Genomic DNA, 20,673 nt, shown 5'->3' on the forward strand with positions numbered 1-20,673 from the left:
CTGCAGGGCAGCAAAACATATAGTAGTATATTTATTGCTTTTAAGAAAGCATTTGGTTCTACTGACAGAAAAACTCCAAAAATAAATGTGTTGGAAGAATTGGAATGCATACAAAACTGAAAAATTTAATAAAACAAACAAACAGTCATAGATACATTTTCAAAAGCTCAGTTTATGGGTGTAGTATCAAAACTTTTTTAAATCAAAATTAGACTCTTCAGGGGATTGAATTTTATCAATACTCTTTGATTAAGTCTTGGAAAAAATAATTAGAAAAACAGTATGGAAAATAAAACTAGAAATCAGAATATCAATATCATACCAATAATCTTGGGATGGAAAAATGGAATTAAAAAAAATATCAATTGTTTAACTTTTACAGATAACCTTGTCTCTCAGATTTTGAAATTTTAAGAAAGAATAGTAAAGAGCACAAATAATCATTTTAGATAAGATGGCTGGTGAAACAGGACTAAAAATAAAAAAATATATAATAAGTGTAGTGAAGAATACAAAAATAATGATAAACTTTAAAAACTCAATGAAATAACACAAACTTGAATAGGAAATGTAGAAATAGTTGTAGAATTTAGATATCTAGGCTAACTTATATAGAAAAATCAGTTATGTAGGATAGTTTCAAAAATAGAAAAATCTGCGACTTAAACATTATAATACAATAATAAAACCAGAGTTTATTTGCTTAAACCAGAGATTTTGTATGTGAGTGCTTAAACATGAACACATATACGGAAAATATAGAAATGAAGGAAAGGAGAATAATATGAAAAGTATTAGATCCTATAAAGTATAGAAGCATATTGACAAAGTTGCTATTCACCTTGTCAGAATGAGTAAAACCACATTAACTAAAAATTCTTTGATTTTTACTTACCTGTACGAAGTAAAAGAAATATTGTAATAGCGAAAAATTTCGGTTTTCAGATTTCAATGGAAATATCATTTTGACCATCCCTGAATCCATTTTTACTAGTTTTGGCGTGACGTCTGTACGGTTCGTTTGTATCTCACTAAACTCAAAAATTATTGGCCTTAGGTTGTTGAAAGTTTGGATTTAGGACTATTATAACATCTAGTTGTGCACCTCTACTTTTGATTGCAATCGACTGAACCAAAAGTGCCCAAAAAAGCCCAAAATCTGAAAAAAATTTGGACTTTTTATTAACTGCAGTAATAAATCCTCATTGAGAGCTTTTCAACGATATATCATAAGTGGTACTTATTTTCATTGTTTCCAGAGTTATAGCCAAATAAAATTTTAATTAATGAAGTATTGGATCTTGTATGGGAAGAATCTTGTATGGGAAAGATCTTGCTGCCGCCTAATGAAGTATGGGAAAGGAACATCACTTTAATCAGACTTCATTTCTTTTTTTCTTAAGTTTTTTTCATAATTTAAATATATTGGTAATTATTAACCTCTCATGTAAAATAAATTTTATGATGAATAATAATTCAATAAAAAAATATGAAAAAATATCAGAAGTTTTCAATGAAATAAAATTTTATATACTTTTCATTTAAAAAAAACGTGTAAATGTAATTTAATAGGCATACAAGGAAGTGAAGTGTTGTCCACATCAGATTTTTTTTTATAGTTTTTCTATAATAGGAAAACTTAAATAATAGGGAAACGGAAATAGAAATAACCTGTTTCTACGAGGGATATCTGTAAAGTAAAGACCACTGGGAAGTTTCTCTCCTTAAAGTTGGTGAACCTGCGTCATTCATGGCCATGCTAGTCATGTACCTACTACATTGTTGTCTGTAAGTTGTTGTGTTGTAGTACCTTTGATTTTGATTATGTGTGAGTTATTATGAATAGGAAAATGGATGTTGCCGCCAACTATGAAATACGTAGTCATATGGTTTTTAAACTATCAAAACGTTAAGCCAGCTGAAATTCATTGGCAGTTGGTTCCTGTGTATGGTGATAATATAATGAACGAAAGAAATGTTTGAAAATGGTGTGAAAGGTTTAGAAATAACAGAATTAATATGCATGATGAAGAACATTTGGGGAGGCTTTAGATAATCATCAAGGACTTGTTGAAATGCATTGATGATGAAATCAGAAAAGATCATTGCTAAATGATTTCCAATTTGGCCCTTCTTTTTTCTGATGTCAAGAGCTGTTATCGGTCGCATTGTTCATGACCATTTAAGCTTCAGCAAGGTTTGTGCACGTTGGGTGCCGTATGTCATAACGGAGCATCATAAAAAAATCCAAACAAGATCTGCTTTGGAATTTTTGATATGCTACACAGAAAAAGGTGATGAGTTCCTTAATTTGATTGTTACCTGGGATGAAACATAGATTTTGTATTACACGCCAGAGAAAAAACGGCAGTCAAGTGAATGGCATCATCCTCAATCACCAACCAGACCGACAAAGGTCAAGTCACAGCCATTTGGACGCAAACTGATGTCCATAGTCTTTGGGATCAGTTTGGCATACTGCTGATTGATTTCATGCCACGTGGAATGACTATAAATGCGAAGCCTACTGCGAAACTCTTCATAAGTTATGGCGTGCTATTCAAAATCGACGACGTGGGTGGCTGACCGATGTCATTGTCTTGCTGCACGATAATGCACATCTGCATTTTGCGGGTCCGACATGTGATTTACTGAGAACATTTGGATGGGAGATTTACGATCACCCACCATATAGTCCAGAATACCATATAGTCCTTGTGATTACCATTTGTATTGGAAATTGAAAGAATTTGTGAGCGGTAAGCAATTCGCTGCTGATGATGAAAAATACTGTTAATCAGCGGCTAATGGTCTGGTGGCAGAAGAATATGACGAGGGTATATTGAAGCTGATGTATCACTACGATAAATGTCTTAATTCATGAGGCGATTATATAGAGAAGCAGTATAAGGTATGTAGTTTAAGAGAAATACAAAATATTTGTAAAATTTTGAGAATAGATTTTTTTCATTAGAACTGTTTGTACTTTAGAGATATCCTCTCATATAATAAAACAGATTAAAAATTCTTAAATTTAAAAATATAATAGAAAATAATAAAGAAAATACAAAAAATAGACACTTTTAAAACAATTACTTTAGAAGGTTTTCTAAGAACAAAAAATCAGTAAAGATAGTCTGAATGATTGAAAGAATGCAAAGAATAACATGTGATGAGAATGAAAAGGATGAATGTGATCCTAAAGTGGCTATAATTGAAAGGATAAAAAGAAAATAAAGCTTTGCTTTTTAAGACAGTGCAATTCAAATTAAATCGGACTATTTTGCAGAGCTCTGGCTATCCACCATCAAAAATTGGGAAACATTTTAATAGCTAAAAAATTAGTGTGAAGTAATTCTATATCTAGAAGTTTGACTAAAACAAGGTTTACATCATCCTTCACTCATCACTTTAACTTTTTACTATATATGTTAGCAAGCCACAGATTTTTTGTTTTATTAACAAAAATTTGGATTACTAAAATACTTTTGTGATATTACATTAAAATTAAAGAAAAATTATTACTTTAACTGTTTCTATTTCTAATTTTTAGAAATTCAATAAGCAGTTTTTAATAATTTCATTAATCTTTTATTGTTATACTCATATTTTTTCAAGAAAAAACTTCATTATTGTCATTATAACTTATGAATATATACCTTTTAATATAAGGCATGTTTTTATTGATGGTTAATTTTTTCTTTAGACAACCTTTGCCTACATCTGTATGAGTCTTGATGGTTTAGAACTTGTAATAAATTATTATCAGAAATTTTTAAGTTATGTATAAATATTTTTTTACCTTTTTCTTATGTTTTATTTTCTGTGACTGCAGATTTGGTTATGTGCCTTGAAAATGTGTAGCAGTTGTACATTGCTGTTTGTCTAGTTAAACTTACAGCCCTATGCTTCCCAGTATAATTCAGTATTTGTTGTTCTTGAAGAGGAAATTGACTTTCCTTAAGAATATTGCAAATAGTAATTGATCTTTGTTTAATTTTGTTACTTTTTGCATTTTTTGTTCTAAGTTCTAAATATGTAATAAAGTTAAAAGTAAAATGACTGAAAGTGTATATCTTAAATGACGAATAAGAAACCACTGTATGTACCATTGCAGTCATATTATAGAAAACAGCAAATGTCTCCCCTGAGAAAGGATTGTAATCTCTTGGGGTCAATTAACTCCTTCTTTTTACCCTTTTCTTTTCATTGTCCATGTCTTCTTTTATCATGGAAGTATGATCAGCTACAACACTGGTTCTGGCACTAATCTGATGTTGCTAAGCTAGTTAAATGGGAATCAAGAATTTATTTCTCATTGTTCAACTTAATTAACACAGTAGTATTATATAGAGCCAAAAATTGAAGACTGCTTACTGCTGCTGTTTTTACTGTTGTTACTGGGCATTTCAGCATTATATTAACCGAATAAAATGTAAAATAAAATTTCCCACTTGTACTATTTTGAATGTTTTTTCATAACTTGTAGATATTTTGTAATTTTTACTAACTTCTATAAGATTCAGTGATTTGAAAAAAATAAATTTACTATGTAAACATTTTTCAGCACAATCACAAAATCTAAGAACACAGTTTGAAATGTGTTTTGATGTAATTTAAGAAATGTATTAATTTCAGTTTACAAACTCATTGTAGACGGTATGTTCTAATATCCTAATCATGTAGAAATTCAATTTTATTGAATTACAGTGTAACGATTTTCTGGATCAGTTACCTCATCTGCAGGTAGTAAAAATTAAAGACTACCCAACTGTCATCTTAAATCATTATTTTAAATTCAATTGAAGGTTTCTTTGAAAAAAATTGTATCTCTTGCTCAAGAATTAGATGAAAACATTATTTATATCTAAATGTAGGGGTGTATGCATTGGGTGTCTGTTCTAGCATTCTTTTTTTCTGTGTGCCAGCTTTCTAGTCAAGTAACAGGATAATTTGATTTCAGTAGTGCACGTCTGTAATTAAATATTGAGTCATATCAAAGTTTTTAAGTTTCACTTAAAAACTTGAAAAATATATCTTTATCTAAAAAATTTTCAAATAAGTTGGGTACAAACTATGTACCCTTAACTATGGACAACTTTTACCCATAAATATAATAAATACTACGGAATGCTGAATATTGAATCTATGTTGCTGTGGAGGGCTTTCAAGTGCTCATTGTGTCTGAACTTGTATCCTGTTTGACCAGTACAGAAAATTTAGCCATCAAAGCAGTTATGTTTTTTATTCCTCTTCACAAATTTTACATTACATTACTGTTAACTTATTAGCTATCTGCATTTAAATACTAGTAGAAAGTAGAAAACTGCATCCATGCTTAATTTTATTAATTTGTGCAAATCAAACAATAAAATGTGACTTTAGCTGTTAATGTTTTTATCCTTTCCTTATATGCTTGTTTTCCAAGATGCCTATTCCTATACACAAACCAAATATTGTGGAAACTTCTTGTAGATCAGGTTTGAATTACCATCTAACCATGGAAACCTTTTGGTTTATTCAAATTTCAAAAACAGATTTCATAGTTGATTTTTATCCTGTTTTCTATTTTTACAACTGACAAAAATGTATAATGTATTTATATTCTCCACAAAATATATAAGAAGATTTCTGTTTATTAAATTACTCATTAAAAGAAAAGTAGTTCTTTAGTTTTTTCTCTAATTAACTAACACACTCTGATTTCTCCAGAACAAAGTGGCTTCCACTAAGGATGATCTTCCATTGATCATCTGGTATCACTGGAAACAGCTATCCAAAATGCTCTTTTCTGTTTTCTGCCAGCATCTCGTCGCTATTTTCTTTGACATCAGGAGGGTGTACAACATAACTTGGCAATGAGGTGTCATGGGCAATATGCTTGCCTTTATTAGTAGTTTCCTAAATGACCGTACATTCCGTGTTCGTGTTGGAGATTCTGTGTCAAGTAGTATCACCTTGGAGAATGGAGTACCTCAAGGAAGTGTATTAATTGTCACCTTGTTTACTTTAGCCATCAACAATATATATTAACCACCTGTTTCATGTTCTCTGTTTGTTGATGATTTTGCTATACATATATATATACATGTTACCTGTTCAACAGCCACAGCTGAGAGACTACTACAGAATATTATATTTCATATTCAAAATTGGTCTAGGGTCATTTCCAGCTTCAGGTTCTCGCCTGATAAAACAAAATGTGTAGTCTTTTCTTGTCTATGAGACCCTTTCACTCCAAAATAATTGTTGTTACTCTATCCGTCTTAAAGGACAACCAAATCACAGAGTTCTTAAAGCAGTCCATACCTGCTGTTTAATGAACCTTTTAAATTTTGACATGCCTTCTGTTTTCCTAACCTATCTCCGTTCATATCCTCTTTGGAGACTTGACCCCATAATTTTTAATTATGACCTTATTGAATATCATAAAAAATTAACAACTCCTCTCATCTTTCAGCAAACATTTTCAATCCAAGACAAATCAAAATTACCAAATTTAAATTACCAAGGGACATTCATAGCATCCTAGGAAATGATAACAATGTACTAGACCGGGTAGTGTTACTTCTAAGAAGAATCTATATACTTATAAGATTTAATGATAACCAACCATAAATTTTGATTTTATTTTGTTATTTGTGTTACATATTCTATTTTAATGGTTACATTTCTTTTATTATTTTAGTTTTAATCTTATTATTATCCATATTTTATTAATATTTTTAAATCCAAGGAGGGGCCCTTTTGTTAATTTTTGATCCAGGTGATGATAATGTGAAAGTGTTTTTCACCCTAAAAACTAGTTATTACTCATACCACATAAACTTTTGTCAATATAAATTATGTATGTTTATTTTTTTAAATCCTTTTAATATTTATCTAATTTGTGAATTATTTTTCAGCTAATGTGGAGTTTGTTATTGCTACAACAAGATTAATTAATGGAAATTCATTTATCAAATCACTAATGGAGAAAATGCCAACTACTACCATCGGCAGATAAATTCTAAAACTGCAGATTAGTTGTAACATCATCTGTTTTATATTATTTTATAAAAAATAAATAAACAAACTTTTATGCTATTTTGTAAAAATTTATTGTTGGTAAAATTACAAGTAAATAGATTAAATTTAAGTTGATATTATTACTTTCTAGTGTTTCAGTAGAATTAAATATTCATATTGCTGAAACAGTGTTATCGTCAAGCATTTTGTGTGTATGTATAATTTTTTTTATATATAATCAGTATTTAAGTAATATATTTCTTTTTTTGTGAATAATTGTGGTAGTCTCTAATATAAATTACACTTTATTACTTTAAATTTGTGTATATAATTATAATTGTTACTAAGTTTACAAATTTAATCCTATACATTATAAATTTAACTCTAAAAGAATAAAGCTGTTGTATTATGGGATTCAGCAATATAGATTATTTGAATTCAGTGCCAAGTTTAATTTTACTTACTGTTAATTCATTTATTATTACCTCTTGAATTGTTCCAAAGCGTTGTATATCATATGTATCTCTTCTGTTCTAGGATAAAATATGAAATGTAAATAAAAGATTATATTACTGTATCATTTAATAATTTTTAAGCAAAACCTAATAAAATTGTTCTTAAGAGATGGTAGGGTGTCTTAACATTGATTATTAATGATTAACTGATGAGCATCGAAAAAGTAAATGCAAAGTTAAATGTTCCGACACTATTGACCTTACTTCAGAAGATAGCATGGCATCGCTCTGAAGTTTTGAAAAGACGCGTGTAACACCGAATATATAGCCACGTCATCGAAATCGGTGGTCATTAACAACGTGAACACCGTAGGTGTAGAATTCAATCTTATACGAGGCTCCTCAATCAGGATCAGGCAAATGTTATATGAATTTAAGCTAAGCATTCCACCCGTTTTCAAAATTATCGAGTCTTCCATGACGGATGGCCAACAACTACTGATTTGTATGCACGCAGTCGGATTAACCCTTTTTATACTTTCAAAGTAGAAGTGGTGGGGGTAACCCCTTCCACAGTTTCTTCTTCTTCTTCTTCTTTTAAAAATCATCATAGTCATCATCATCATCATTATGTACATGTAACGTTATGCTAGGTAATGAGATATTGGTATTAGTAGCGTTTACTATTGGTAACACTGTTGCCTTCGCTGAAGGTAATGATGACGTAACATTCACTTTGGTTTACTTCAATGCGTGTAACGTTACGTTAGGTAATGAGAATCTCGTATTAGCAACATGAACCGTTGGTAACACCCTTGCTTTCTCTGAAGGTAGTGATGCAGTGATGTTGCTAACAGTATCAGCAGACTTGTTTTTTGAAGATGATGGTACGGTAGTGTTGTAATAAATGGACCACGCTTCCACGGACGATGAATTACACCATATTAACGGTACCGACGGCTGTGATGAAGAAAAAATAATTTTACATCTTATCGGTTTCATATTCGGACATGGTACCGGATAGATGTTAAATAATACTGACACAAGTAATCCAATCAATAAGCCTGTTTTAAATACTCCCAATGTTACCAACCACCACTTAAACGACCACCACCACCATCGTGATGCTGAACGTTCATCGTACCCGCCTGCCTTTTTTTCATCATCAAATGTAAACGTTTCCGTCATTACATAACCTTTTTCACTATTCCCGTAAGCGGAATGTACGTGACGATGCTATCATGTATAATGAGACAGTAGGCGGTCGTGTGGGGTGGGGGGGGGGGGGTATATTGTTTTTGGTCTCGAAATCGATACGCACATCTACTGTTCCTGTTTTAAGTAATTTGTTCTGACGGGAACAGTCGATAACTATTAATCGTACATTGGCTTGAAATCTGCCAAACTGTAAGCGGGACACTCGTTCTCCGGTTTGTTGTAATAACCGGACCGAAAGCTGGCAAACATTTCATACATCATATTCACATCACCCTGCAGACTGTCGTACGGATAGTATTGCGAATTCAAATACAGACGAACGTTTACCAATTCGCACATATCAAAGAGCGTCAGTGATTTTGTAGCTTTATATTTTCTGTCCGTCTGTAAACCGAATATCACGTATCTCGGTTTCTCCGTTTGCACACATGTCTTTACCGTCCATGAATGTATGTTTGTTTGCGGTAATGCCGGATATTCGTGGATTTGCCATATACGAAAAGCTATCGCTAACGGTCTATCTCGTTCTACTACTTTCAACAACTCCAGTCGCATCGTATCGGCAACATGAACATATGGAATTTTCCACGCTACCTTAGCCACTTTCAACTTGGAATCGGGTGCTTCTTTGGAAGATATTAGTGCGTTCACGTCGTTGGGAGATCTAAGCAAAACCAATTCTTGTTTGACTTCAATATTATGTGTTTGTAGTCTTCGGTGAAACCCATCAGCATACGCAGCGATACGTAGAAGCAAAATCTTCCCGTGTATTCTTCCAAATCGAATTTATCCGACGCTTTGAACTTCCACCCGAAGTTTTCCAAAATATTTTCTTCGCTTTTACGCAACGATAAGATGTTTTTTTTATCGTTGTCATTATTCCTAACTTTTGTACGCGACACATCTCCGTTCCGGTTATCTCGTATCGTACCTCCTCGAAGAGAAACGGTATCGCGTTGCTTGTTAACCACGATTCTGTTGCCTTGTTATCGCCTGCCTTAGTAGTTAGCTTCCCTTCGACCATCAAATAGCTTTTATGCGGTAACGTGTACACATCCTGTTGGTGTATCGGTATCCGGATTTCATCGTTGTTGTTGTAAGTCGACGAAGCGTACGGTAGATGAGTGTGATATTCGTACTGGCTGATTGTGTTGTCGAAAGAAACACTTTCACAGTCGTTTAACATATTCACTTCTGCCATTACGGTTCACCAAAACTGTAAAACTAAGTTTTTGAAGAAACAACACGTTACGCGATGTTAACGCTTTGGTGTTTGCACGTCGACTGATCGGTGTGCGTGTTGTTTCGCTACTACTACTACTACTACTACTACTACTACTACTACTACTACTACTACTACTACCACCGCTATTGTATATTAACCCCATCGGTTGGTTTCCTTTGTAAATGCAATCTCACCGTTACGGTTTCACCGCGGAAATTTATCAGTTTTCCATCCTGATCGGTAAACTTTATAGTGATCTCGTCTAAGTTCTTTGTATTCACCGATAGATATATTATATTCTTCGGCGAATCGATTATTTTGAAACCAGGCGGAACGCTTAGCGTAAATTGGTGCAACACGTGTCCTTCTGATCCATTCGTGGAGGAGCCTCGTATAAGGTTGCATTCGACCCGTCCGGTGTTCGTTTGTTAATGGCAACCGGCTTCGATGACCCTTCGACCCTTTTTTCGATTGATACATTTTGGTTACTCAATGGTGAATAAGGAAGGCGCTCTTCTAAAAGAAATGTTAGAGTATCAGGGTAGAAGGAGTGGAGGTAACAGTGTGGTGTACCTGAAAGGAGTGAAAGTGGATAGAGCTGCGAGGAAATGGGCTCAGCAGCCAACGCAGTCCACCAGCACAATAGTGATTAAGTTGGAGGAGACTACATACGCAAACCTCCTCAAAAAAGTCAAGAATGGTGTGAACAAGAAGGAGATGTGGGACATACTGTCAGGAGAGGTGGTGGCGAGTTCCTGCAGTGAGGGCTAACGAAGAAGCTGTAGAATTTCAGAAGAAAATGTCAAGCAAACTATAAGGTGTGACGATAATTAGGAATGGTGAATGGGCCATTCTACTATTTGACAACTGGTTGGCGAGCCATGGCCTTAACCTCGCTGCAGAGAATATGAAGTCAAATGTGTTTTTGGTCAACTGTAAATAAACGTGGCACACATTGAATGGAAAGTTTTTCATACCCAAAATGTGTAAAAAGTAGTGGACATGGTCCATCAAGATGTTTACAATGTCACTAGCTTACATATTTTCAGCCAGCAATCATTTAATACAGCATCATGGATTTTTGTGATGATTTCATCGGTGGTAGCAGTTTTTATGCATTCCAAGCATTCATCATTTTGGGTGGATATGCAACCATAAATAAATTATGCAACCCGCATTTTTACTATCAAAGATGAAGAGGAAAATTACTTTAAAGTGGAATAACTCTTTCTGTATGTCTGTCAGGGTTAAATCTTTTAAAACAAAGTATTATAGGTCAAACTTAAATTTTATCCACATTTCAGAAAATGTCAAAACTTGTTTGCCTTACTTGATTGCCTCAAACAAGCAACTAAACACATTTGTCATGTAAAGGGTCATACTTTACAAATATCAGTGAAAGTTATTTGGCCAGAGATTGCATACGTGTCATACATATGACATCTCTGTGTCAGGCCAATAACTTTCTGAAATCACCCTGTAGTACAATCAGGTAGTAACTACTTCATTAAACCATTAGGTATGTGACCTTGAATCTTTATTTGTGAGGCATATTTGGTCTTGTAAAAACTTTACAGGAAATAACAATATAGAATGGTTTAAGTGAAAAAAAAAAACTTATATTGCAGACTGATTCTTCAGTATTGCAGAGCATCTGACAATTTTCAATAAACTGGTTAACATTTTCAGATATTAGGATAAATGGATACTCATTGGCTAACTTCATGATTTTTTTGTTATCAAATTTTGAACAAGATAACACCATATCTGTTTTTCTACATTACAAAGCAGAAAGATATCAGACCACAACCATTAGTTTTGAGATACAGACCTATAATCTTCACCTTTGGATTTTAAAGTAGCTATGTACTAGCTATTATTACTGCTATGTAATGCAGTCCAAAGAAAGCTTTAAGTTCATTTGTATATATATCATGTTTATTGTATGTATATTCCGTTTAACTTTATTTACCTCAATATATTATTTAGTGTTTTATTTTTTTTTGTAAGTAAATATGATAGAGATGATATAACTGGATTGTCACATATTTGAACAGGAGCTTATAACGCAGTTACATGAATAAATTAAATAATATTAGGTTGTAGTCATGATAGAGACAAGAGTTGATAAAGTTGGTGAAACTTATTACATCAAACAAAACTGAGGGGATTTCATTTTCATTAACTTCTACCTCACCGTCTAAAATATTTTCAGGTTTAATTTAGACTTAACTATAACTTACAGAATTAATGAAATCTTATTCATTACTTTCACAACTAGATCATAACACTTTAACTTGGCAGATTGAAAATTATAATTAAAAATACAAAGTTTCATTAATGAATCATTTTTACATTTAAAACCACATTGTGTTTGTGATTTAGCTTGAGAACAACCCTGGACTGTTACAACCATTCATATACAACTATCTAAGCACTAGCGATAAGCTGCTTAATAGAAGGTTTATTGGAACTGACAAAATCTTAAAAATGGCGGGAGTAATCTTTTGATGATTTAAAAAAAGTCCAAAATAACACATTCAGTCTATTGGTAAAAATAAATTAGGATTTTGGATAAATTACCAAGTTTTTAACGGTTAAAATTAACGTTAAAAAATTTCTGAACAAAAAGTATAATTTTTTATATAACGTTGTAAATCGAGTTAAGAAGTTACGCATTTCTTATGCACATAATTTTTATCAATAAACCTCTCGATATACAACTTTCGATTGCTATAATATATGACGAATGTTGTGTATGATCACTCGATAGTCTGTATATTAACGCTATTAGTACTTGCTTACGCGTCGGTAGACAATTAATGCTTTAGAAGTAATTTTTTGTTTTATGGTAATTTTTCAGTAGTATGTTGAGGTAATTTCAATTTCTGGACCCATCTGTAATTATAATGGGTTAAGTGGAATTTTACTGAAATTGTATCACTTAAAGTGCGGGTTTACTCCATTTAAGGTTATAAAAATGACAGGATAACCTTATCAGTTGGGTAAAAATAAAACTTGTTTATAGTGATTTAATTTTTGGCCGAAAGCAATGCCCGATCTTAATGAAAATCCTGTTCCAAGAGGTCCAAGCGATCTTTGTTTTAACAGCAATGAATTCACTCGAGTAAGTATACTTGTCTAGTAGTTACATCGACTTTGATGTTGACCAGTTTACTTAAAACCATTTTCTTAATCGTTTATGAATTTTTTATTATTGTTAGGTTTTGGTTTTTAACAGTAATTCTATTTTACGATAAGTACAGAGAGTTAGGCGCAATTATACAGTTTATATCTCAAGTCAAGACTTTTTAGTTATGGACATCGTGTAATTAAAAATTAAAAAAGACTATCTAATTAAAAATCTGATAAGTATCTTTCAAATATTATTTTGGCATATCTTTCATTTCTTTTTATCATGAATTTTGTATTTGAGTATTTTATCATGAATTAAAATGATTGTGATTGATTCCTGATATTTGAAAATGCTGAAAGTGTTGCTTTTGGTATGGTAAGTTATATTATGATGACGTCTGTTTATGATTGACTCTTTAAATGATTGAAGTAGCTATAAAATTTATTCACATTTTAATATGTATAGATTATTTTTAGTATTGCATTTATGGAACAAATAATCCTTAATCAATGTTAATAATCCTTTGTAACATGTTGATGTACTTATTATATAATTATTGATGTAATAAGAAGATAAATTTGTTTGGTTGATTGTTTTTTGATGTGATTTGTTTGACATACTGAAAATTGCAATTTTGGTGAACTTTAGATGTAGATCATTTGCAGAACAGCCTTGTCCAAATTGAGCATGTGCTGTGGGAAATGTGTTTCCCACTTCTAATTCCAGTTTAACATGTGTTTTATGTTGCTTGCTAATTGTCCCAGGTGAGGATTGGTTTGTATTTTATTCTATCACTGTTTAGATGGGTAGGCCAGCAGTGATGAATTGAAACAAGATTCATTCGTTTGCAGGCCAGTGAAAAAAAAATAAACTGATCACCTTTTGCTGTAGCTTTAATTTATTACTTTTTAATGACTACAAGTTTTCCTTGGACTTGCATTGAAAGTGCTTGACATATTGGAATGAAGGGCTTTCATTGCAAGTCAATGAAAAAAAAATCATTGTTTGATTAAATAAATATTTTTGAAACAAAATATAATAGACATTAATAAATTAAAATCAATTGAATTTTAACTTAAAGAATTACATGATGAAGACTTTTCTCAACAATTACCTATGTAGTGTATGCATTAGTCCAAAGGAATGATTGCTTAAAAAAAGGAAAATTAAGTCATATTTATTTCTCAATAATAATACCGACATTATTATAATACCACGTTTATAATACTGATATTTATTTACTAATTTTCATTGGATATATGCTTATTATTTCATTTTTCATTGTACCTGTTAAAATTCTTAATTCTGTTTTTGTTCTTTGACAAAAGAACTGAAAGCTTTTATTCTGTTATTCGTGAAAATGGATAAGATGGCACTTGCCATTTATTTTGATTTAATGTTTTTTTTTTGTATTTGCAAGAAAGTTGTTATTTAGAAAGATGTATTTGAAAGATGTTTATTTGTATTTGCGTAAATCTTGTCACTTATTAATGTTCTTAAATACTGATTTGTAGTTTTGCTTACTTAAATTACCATGTCAGTAAAGCAACCAACCACTGTACTTTTATTTCTGTTAATAATTATTATGTTTTAAAATTATTATATTAGAATTGATTGTTTCTCTTAATAATCATTATTTGGTATAATGCTGTGATACAATTGTTTATTGAAAATGAATGAGTTATATCATTATAAAAATAGTTTTATATTTAGTTAATTCAAGATATGATGCCATGCCTGATATAAAAGTACTAGACAAGTTCACTTTTCATTATTTGTATCATACCCATGTTACATTGTTTGTGATCTTGTTGCAAGTTGTGAAATGGTCTAAAGTTGCAAGTTGTAATCTAAAGTGTGTTTCTTTAAATTACATATGCACAATTCATATAATGATATACAGGTTTGAACATTGAGGCGCTGGCCTCTGTGGCACAAGTGGTAGCATTTCGGCTTTTCATCCGAAGGTCCCAGGTTCGAGTCCCAGTCAGGCATGGCATTTTCACACATGCTACAAATTGTTCATATCCTCTGAAGCTACACATAATGGTGATCCTGGAGTTAAAAAAAAATAACGGTTTGAACATTGAAATAATAATGGCTTCTACTGAAGTTTTTAGTCAAATGTAAACCAGGCTTTTTTAACCTGGTCTTTTCTAAGGGCTTCCCAGTTGACGGAGGTGTTTTTGCCTTTACAGCACAACACTTTTCACTTCTACCCATTTCATATTTGCCGATTTCGACTCAGATGTGTAGTGGTGGACTCATGCCTCATACGTGTGACTATTCAAAGCAAAATATATTTCCTTTCATTGAAATTGCTTCAGGAGCCATTGGATAAGGCTATGAGTAATGCATCTAGTCAAAGTACCATAATCCATTATTTTAAATTCATGTGGATCTACAGTATTGAAAGTAATTATTTACTTTTATTATGGCTTCTTCCGTTAGTGGTGCACCTTTTATTTATAGAGAAGTAAATTAAAAAATATTTTTGTAATTTATAAAAAATGTAAAAGATATCACATCTTCAGATTAATCTGAAATTTATCTTTTATTTCAGCCAGAATGACTAGTCTATCATTAAATTATTGAGGTATAATGTCTCATGTCCATGGTGTTCTTAAGCGCACTTGTTCAGTTAGAAAGGGACAATTTATTTGATTCACAAACTAACATTTGAAACATACTTATGATTTAATAAACATACAGTTAAAATAAATAAAAGACTTTAAAATACGATTGAGATGTAATACTGTTAGTTATGTATTAATATTCTAACAAGGGTATGATTCAAGGATATGAATCATTATTTACACATTAGATCACAGAATGACGGTCTTTTTCAGTGTTGACTTATATTCACTATTAATTTCAGGTTTTGCAGATGCACTGTAATCATGGTTTGCTCATAAATCACTCTAGAAGCTTTTTTGTTGCAACAGATTCAGTAATGGAAATGATACCTTGATTTTTATGAATGTTAAAAAAAAACCAGTTTGTTTCAGTTAATTATAAATTTACTAATTTAATTTTGTGTTATTTATTATATAATAGTGTCAGGTAATTAATGGTGTTATGTTCAACTTTGTTTCTTCATTTCTTTTTCAGGAAACATTCTCAGTCGATCATTTTCTTCAAGATCACCGAAATAAAGCAAATCTTGAAACAATGAGAGATGATTTAGGTGTCTATTTAAAAGTACTTCGTTCTGCAATGATAGAACTAATAAATAAAGATTACACTGATTTTGTTAATCTATCTAGCAATTTAATTGGTTTAGATAAGGCTATTAATAGTATACAGACCCCTTTAGGACAACTAAAAGAAGAATTATTGGTAAGTTAGTCCATTTTATTGTTTTATTTTTAATTTATTTTTTTAACTTTAACCCTTAAAAATAAAATTAAAAAATGTAAAAAACTTTTTAAGCTTGAATATGCTGTTAATTAAGAAATGACACACCACACCTCTATTGGTGGTTTGGCTGAGTGGTTGCCAGACTTTTATTACTGTCATTGCAGTTTTGTTAGCGTTGGTAATAAAGTGGTTAAAGGAAAGATGAAAAAATTATAACATATTAGCCAGTTCTTTATTACATATACAAATATATATCATAGCTTGGTATGGTTAGTATGGGGTCCAAAGGTATTTGTCAAATCTCAGATTTCGTAGTGATCATTGTACAATGACCCCAGCCATTGTACAGAATGGATATTGTATAATAGAGTATAATACGTCACCCACCAGTTTGGTCTAGTGGTGAACGCATCTTCCCAAATCAGCTGATTTGGTAGTTGAGAATTCCAGCATTCAAGTCCTAGTAAAGTCAGTTATTTTTAAATGGATTTGAATATTGGATCGTGGATACCGGTGTTCTTTGGTAGTTGGGTTTCAATTAATCACAAACCTCAGGAATGGTTGAACTGAGACTACACTTCATTTACATTCATACATATCATCCTCTGAAGTATTATCTGTTTACTTGGTGTTGTTTGTTTCTTAGGTAATAGAATTAATGACTGATGTAATGGAATGGCATTAATGACTTTGGATGACAATAATCAATATTTCTCTCTATTTGAGTGAATTTGAGTTTTTAAGTTAATGTATTACATTTTTTCAGAGCTGCAGAACTATTTTTTTTTGTAGAAACTTGTTTTTTAATTGTTAATTTTTATTTAAGTAAGTCAGTGTAACTAGTTGGGTGAAATGGACGTTTCAGAGGTGCTAAAAATCGTTTTTTTTTAACAGTGCAAGATAAAATGTTTCTTTTGTTAAACTTCTACCGCAAGTAAAAGAATTTCAAATCTAAATGGATGTAGACGAATCTAAAGCAAAAATTGAATGTGTGTGAGAAATATAGGCCTACGTATACAAAAGAGCGGTTGTGTTTTATTTACTTGGTTGTGTTACTACTAACACATCAAATTCATATTTTGTACCGTTTAAATAAGATTTCTCTATAGTGCGTGGTTGCAATGTTTGCAGGTGACATTTTGTTTTTAATGCACAGAGAAATTTTTAGAATGCAAAATAGTTTTAAATTGGCTATATTTTTTCTGGGAACAAGTTACAAAAGTGAAAACAATATTATTAATGAAAAAATGTTTTTGTGTTTTGTAATTGAACATATCCTCAGAAAGTCGCTGTGCAGTATACTTTAGAATTATATGGTGCATTCTGTTCTTTTGGTGTTAGGTTGATTGCCCTGTTGATTCATTGGGCGTTTCTCAGTAATAAACCAAGATGCCAGTTTTTGAGTTGTGATTGAATGTGCTTTGTTTTGTTTCATATTGTTCCGTTTATTGGAATTAGTAGTTGCAAGAAACATAATGGTTCTTCTGGTAGATGAATTCATTCTTGTTGACCATCTCTTGTAAATGTGGGAAAAGCTTGTGAATAGGGGAGGACAATACTTTGAAAGGGACATGGATCAATAATGTGTAAAATGAATAATAAAGATTAAAAGAATAAAGTTCAGTTATTTTCTGAACAGACCTTGTATATATATGAGACATTCCAGTACATCAGCTGGTTAAAGTGTTTGGAAACAAATTTAACACGTTGCAATGTTGTGTTGATGTTGGAGGAGGTCATTTTCAACACCTTTTATAAACTGTTCCACTTATTGTAATATCTGTTTCTATAAAAAAATTAAAAAAGTACAAAGTAATAATGAAGAAATTTTTGTCATTACACTTCCATAATTCCAGTACACAGCAACTTTCCAAATTCGCTGTAATAGTGTACTACGTCCGTAAGTTTTTGCATCTCTGTAATTTAATCAATTGCTTACATATGTCATATGTAGTTCTGGGGATGAATAAAATTGTTCCTTTAGAAATCATATTTTTGAACTGGTGTATTATTTTCTCAAGAAAAAATTAAGATATACCTTTGTTTTCCTCAGCCATACAATGGCTGAAGTTGCTAATCTGGCCAGATTACGTGCTTCAAATTTTAAGTATTTCTGAAAATAATCATCTTGTACCATCCCATTAGCCAGCTGGAACCAGGAGCCTGGTCGAGGGCAACTCGTGTGCCGAGATCGAGCTCAAGGCGACACAAGCATGTAGGGTATTGCGGTTGTGGAGTCTTCAACATAAGATGGTCTTCAGCACTGAGAAGACCACTATGATGTTCTTGAAGGGCCGACTCGCTGCAACCCGTCATCCGCGGGTTGTGATGGGCGGCCTTCCAATTAGGTATGTGACAATTCAAAAATATCTGGGTGTTATCTTTGATGAGAGACTTCTCTTCAAGGAGCACCTCCAGTTTGTGGCGAAGAGGGCTATAGATGCCTTCTTCGGCGTCCGTAGGGTGATCCATCCCGATTGGGGGTTGAATTACCGTACCATGCGTATTCTTTATAAAGGCGTTTGTGAGGCCATATTGTTGTACGCTGCGCCCGTCTGGGCTCATCGTTTGCGTTTTCAGTGCTGTAGGGACATCCTGTTACGAGCCCAGCGTCTTCTATTATTAGCGGTTGTCGGCGGTTACAGGACTGTCTCGCGAGAGGCAGTAATTGTGATCGCGGGCATCAAACCAGTGGATATTTCGGCTACAGAGCGTAGCCAGCGGTACATTTCAAAGAAGGCAGGTCTTCTTACTATCGGGCGTATGCGGGAAATTGAAGACCAAGGTTTTGACGCTTGGCAAGTTAGGTGGGCCGACTCTTTCACGGGTCGATATACGCATGGTATTTTTCCAGATGTTAGGGATTTGCGTGCTATTAGTTGGGTTTCCCCCAATCGGTACATAACTCAATTTCTTTCGGGACATGGTGCCTTTAGGAATAGTTTGGCTAGGTTCAGGTCGGTTGATTCCGGGTTATGCCCGGAATGCGGAGTCGAGGAAACAGTGGACCATGTCCTATATACATGTCCCCGGTACGAAGCTGAACGTACCAGAGTTGGTAGGGAACTTGAGAGAGTGCACTCCTTTTTGGATCTACGAGTCAACTGGAGCACTCGCAGTGAATGGACAATAGTGGCTAGCTTCCTGAAATCCCTTGCCCAGGGCAGGGCGGCAGAAGGGATTTAGGTTAGAAGCCCGGGTGGATAGGTTCCGTCTGGACAGTTTGATGACCGAAGATAGGCGCTTAGGCAGTGTGCCTCGGTTAGATGTATTGGTGGTATGCAATTAAATACGCTGTCGGCGGAGTTGCGGTCGTTGTCGGCGGGTGGGATTATTCTCGCCCGGTGGGTGCGGTCGCGCTCCGACGGGGGCACAAATGAGCTAACGACACTGTCGGCAGGGCCTCTCTGGGTACTGCTTCGGTGGTATGCGGGGGAGTCTTGGCGGCGGTCTGCGAAAGATGGTGAATGTCACGCGGGACTCCGTGATGGCGCTGTGCGGGGGTAGGCGTTAATTCTCCTCTCCCGGGCAGACCGAAGCGGAGTCAGATAGAAACTCAGTTAGAGTATTAAGCGGGGTTCTTAAGGGAACTAGGTCTAAATTTCGATGTACAAACTTTAGTGGGAAGTTTATTGTTGAGGTTGTTAGTGCGGATCTGAGACATTCAGAAAGTGGCTCTTTATAGTAGGATCTAGGCGCGGGGTCTTCTTTCCGCGGTTAGGTTTCCTAGCTTAGTTCTTGAGGGCGACGTGGTAGCTGCAGTTGTCCGTTGTCTTCATTCTGAAGGCATAAACACGTAAATCTATCTCGGGGTGAATTTTTACCGATGTAGATGTCCCCCGGGGCATCTCTGCGGGGCCTAGACTGAAAGCTGTGTGGCACAATCAGTTTGAGGGCGAGAAGATGTCCTCCATTAAAGCCACTACTGGCTAGGAACGGAGGGGGTGGTGTAGCGACCGGACACGCTACGAGGTGGGATCTTCTCCCCTCGGGGGGGGGGGGGGGAATCGAGATGGAACCAGGAGCTTGAATATTGATTTAGCTTCCTTGCACTAAGCATAGTTTTCCTTCCTCCCCTTGTATTGGTGTCTAGTTCTGTTGATGGTGCTCTTGCCTAGTGCAGGGATGCTCATTCATAACTACCAGACTGCTTTGATGAAAGACTCCTCGTAATTGGCTTAATTGGCACACACTGTTGGTCAAAATAATGATTTCTCCGATGATTGCCACGGATGGCTCAGTTCACTGCAAACAGTTGGTCAATGGCTTAA

The 20,673-nt window shown here is 33.6% G+C and overlaps 2 protein-coding genes across 2 annotated transcripts in view; both read left to right on the forward strand.

The window, feature by feature from the left end:
* car (vacuolar protein sorting-associated protein 33A) overlaps positions 1-7,449 on the forward strand; it is a 49,606-nt gene extending 42,157 nt beyond the window's left edge. Inside the window, exon 12 of the mRNA XM_075371020.1 lies at positions 6,906-7,449. Within this exon, the coding sequence (XP_075227135.1) occupies positions 6,906-7,006 (101 nt within the window). The 3' untranslated portion in view covers positions 7,007-7,449. The remainder of the gene's footprint in view (positions 1-6,905) is intronic.
* Positions 7,450-12,672: 5,223 nt separating this feature from the next.
* Cog2 (conserved oligomeric Golgi complex subunit 2) overlaps positions 12,673-20,673 on the forward strand; it is a 48,458-nt gene continuing 40,457 nt past the window's right edge. The window contains exons 1-2 of the mRNA XM_075370875.1: positions 12,673-13,033; positions 16,154-16,381. Coding sequence (XP_075226990.1) covers positions 12,959-13,033; positions 16,154-16,381 — 303 coding nt within the window. The 5' untranslated portion in view covers positions 12,673-12,958. The remainder of the gene's footprint in view (positions 13,034-16,153; positions 16,382-20,673) is intronic.

This window comes from Lycorma delicatula, chromosome 7 (genome assembly GCF_047948215.1).
Source record: "Lycorma delicatula isolate Av1 chromosome 7, ASM4794821v1, whole genome shotgun sequence".
Taxonomy (NCBI): Eukaryota; Metazoa; Arthropoda; class Insecta; order Hemiptera; family Fulgoridae; genus Lycorma; species Lycorma delicatula.